Raw genomic sequence first — 1,908 nt, 5'->3', positions numbered from 1 at the left:
GTAAGGGCTCGGGCCAATTGGCGGAGCTGTTAATGGGAAGGTTCACTCAGGCGTGGCTCGCTGGAGACTGCGATGTTGGGGCAGCATCAGGGCAGGCTGGGTGTTGCATGTTTTATCGGGGCTGTGGACTGATGGAGGAACCATTGAAAACTGTGTCCAGAATGGAGGTGGTCTCGGGCAGAGTGGGAGCATGGCGTGGCGGGAGATTAAAAAAAAATCCAAAATAGGTGCCCTCTTATGCCGGCAGAGATTGTATTGAGACATAGGAGACTGCATTCAGTTCCGATGCAGGGCCTCGACCTGAAACGTCGACTATTCTTTTCCTTCGCAGATGTTGCCGAACACGCCATGCTACTCTAGTCGTTCGTGTTTTTTTTCTCTTTGCTCGAGATTTTGTTGAGGTGATCTAAAACAAATAGAAATGTACAATAGATTTACTAACATCCATAGAAAAATGTGGAAAATGAATGGGAAAAATATCTCTTGGGCTTTTGGCACTTGCATGTAACCAAACAGAACACTTTCTGTATTAGTTGGCAGTATAATACCAGGATATTATAAAATGAGCCAATTGTCCTTCAACCCAGAAGTACTTGATTGATTGGATTATATAGTCACTGATCCAAGTGGTTTGCTGGCTCCAGGTCAAAAGCAACGGTCCTGGTTACTTTACCTTCACATGTAACTCCACAAGCAGATCAGATCATATTTACAGTGAAAGATTTATGCTGAATTTAACAGAGCAAAATAGCCCTGTTGGAATATTATGCTCCCTCCTAGCTTTTTTCCAATAGTTAACTTAGAGTGGAAATATTGTTTGAAGAAATTAGCTTTTCTGTACCATATATAAATAAAGATGAAATTAAGAGACTAATGACTCGTACTTGAGTTGACATCCTTCTTTCACGATTTTTCTTATTTCCAGTTGGAAATATTCCCTATGAAGCTACAGAAGAACAGTTGAAGGATATTTTCTCTGAAGTTGGTCCAGTGTTGAGTTTCAGGTATCATTTTGTATACAACATACAATTAATTGTCACCTTGTGTAACATACTTTGTATGCAGTTCTTTACGAAGGAGTAAGTATCCTTAAAAATAGGATCTTAACAATTCATAATCCACAATTTTGCCATTGAGATCATTTAATTCTCCCTTGACTTCCAGTAAAGCATTGGCATTTGACTTTAAGTTGCAAAATTTAGCTAGCAATGGATTTGATAGTTTTGTTAAGTCTCACCCATCTCTTAAAAACTCTACTGGTTAATAAATCAAGGCATAGAATGTGACAAGCCATTTGTCTAAAACTACATATTTTTGTACAACACAGTTCTAAGCACATGTTGAGAATCATAGGGTTGTGTGTTTTGGGACATAAGGTATTGGTTTTGCCAGATCTTTTGTTGCCATTGGTTGCAAATTTTATGTAAAAGATCTTGATTATCTGATAACCTGTATTATGCTATAACTCAATATTGAGTTTTGGGCCCAGTGCTCTGAGGTTAACTTCTAATATGCTATCACTGAGGCAGAACCTGAATCTTTTGGGAAACAGTATTGCTAATGAAGAGCCAATCATGAAATCCATTGCATCACAGCTAATAAATTGTTAACCTGTTTAGTGGTTAAAAAATAAATGGGATATTTTCTGTATTTATTTTAGTACAGTGCAATGATAACCTACAGGAAGCTGGATTCCTGCAATTTTGATTTTTGACAGAGACTCTGATCACTACTCAGAAAGTTTCAGCTGCTACAGTTAAAAGATATTAAAATCTCTTGTTTTAAAGAAGCAAGCCTTGTAAGGCCAACCAGTGGAACGACTTCTCAGGATGAATGCATACACCATATTTGCAATACAAATTTAGTTGCAATTCCTGCCATTATGACATGTTTCATAAACTTTACCAA

At 37.8% G+C, this 1,908-nt stretch overlaps 1 protein-coding gene across 4 annotated transcripts in view; it reads left to right on the top strand.

Annotated features, from left to right (window-relative positions):
* cstf2 (cleavage stimulation factor, 3' pre-RNA, subunit 2) overlaps positions 1–1,908 on the top strand; it is a 70,251-nt gene that overhangs the window by 640 nt on the left and 67,703 nt on the right. For all 4 annotated transcript variants that reach the window (XM_059977252.1, XM_059977250.1, XM_059977251.1 and 1 more), the window contains one exon: positions 926–1,004. In XM_059977252.1, the coding sequence (XP_059833235.1) occupies positions 926–1,004 (79 nt within the window). The remainder of the gene's footprint in view (positions 1–925; positions 1,005–1,908) is intronic.

This window comes from Hypanus sabinus, chromosome 8 (assembly GCF_030144855.1).
Source record: "Hypanus sabinus isolate sHypSab1 chromosome 8, sHypSab1.hap1, whole genome shotgun sequence".
Lineage (NCBI taxonomy): Eukaryota > Metazoa > Chordata > Chondrichthyes > Myliobatiformes > Dasyatidae > Hypanus > Hypanus sabinus.
Note: the sequence above shows the minus strand (reverse complement) of the source record. Positions and strands in the feature narration are given on the sequence as shown.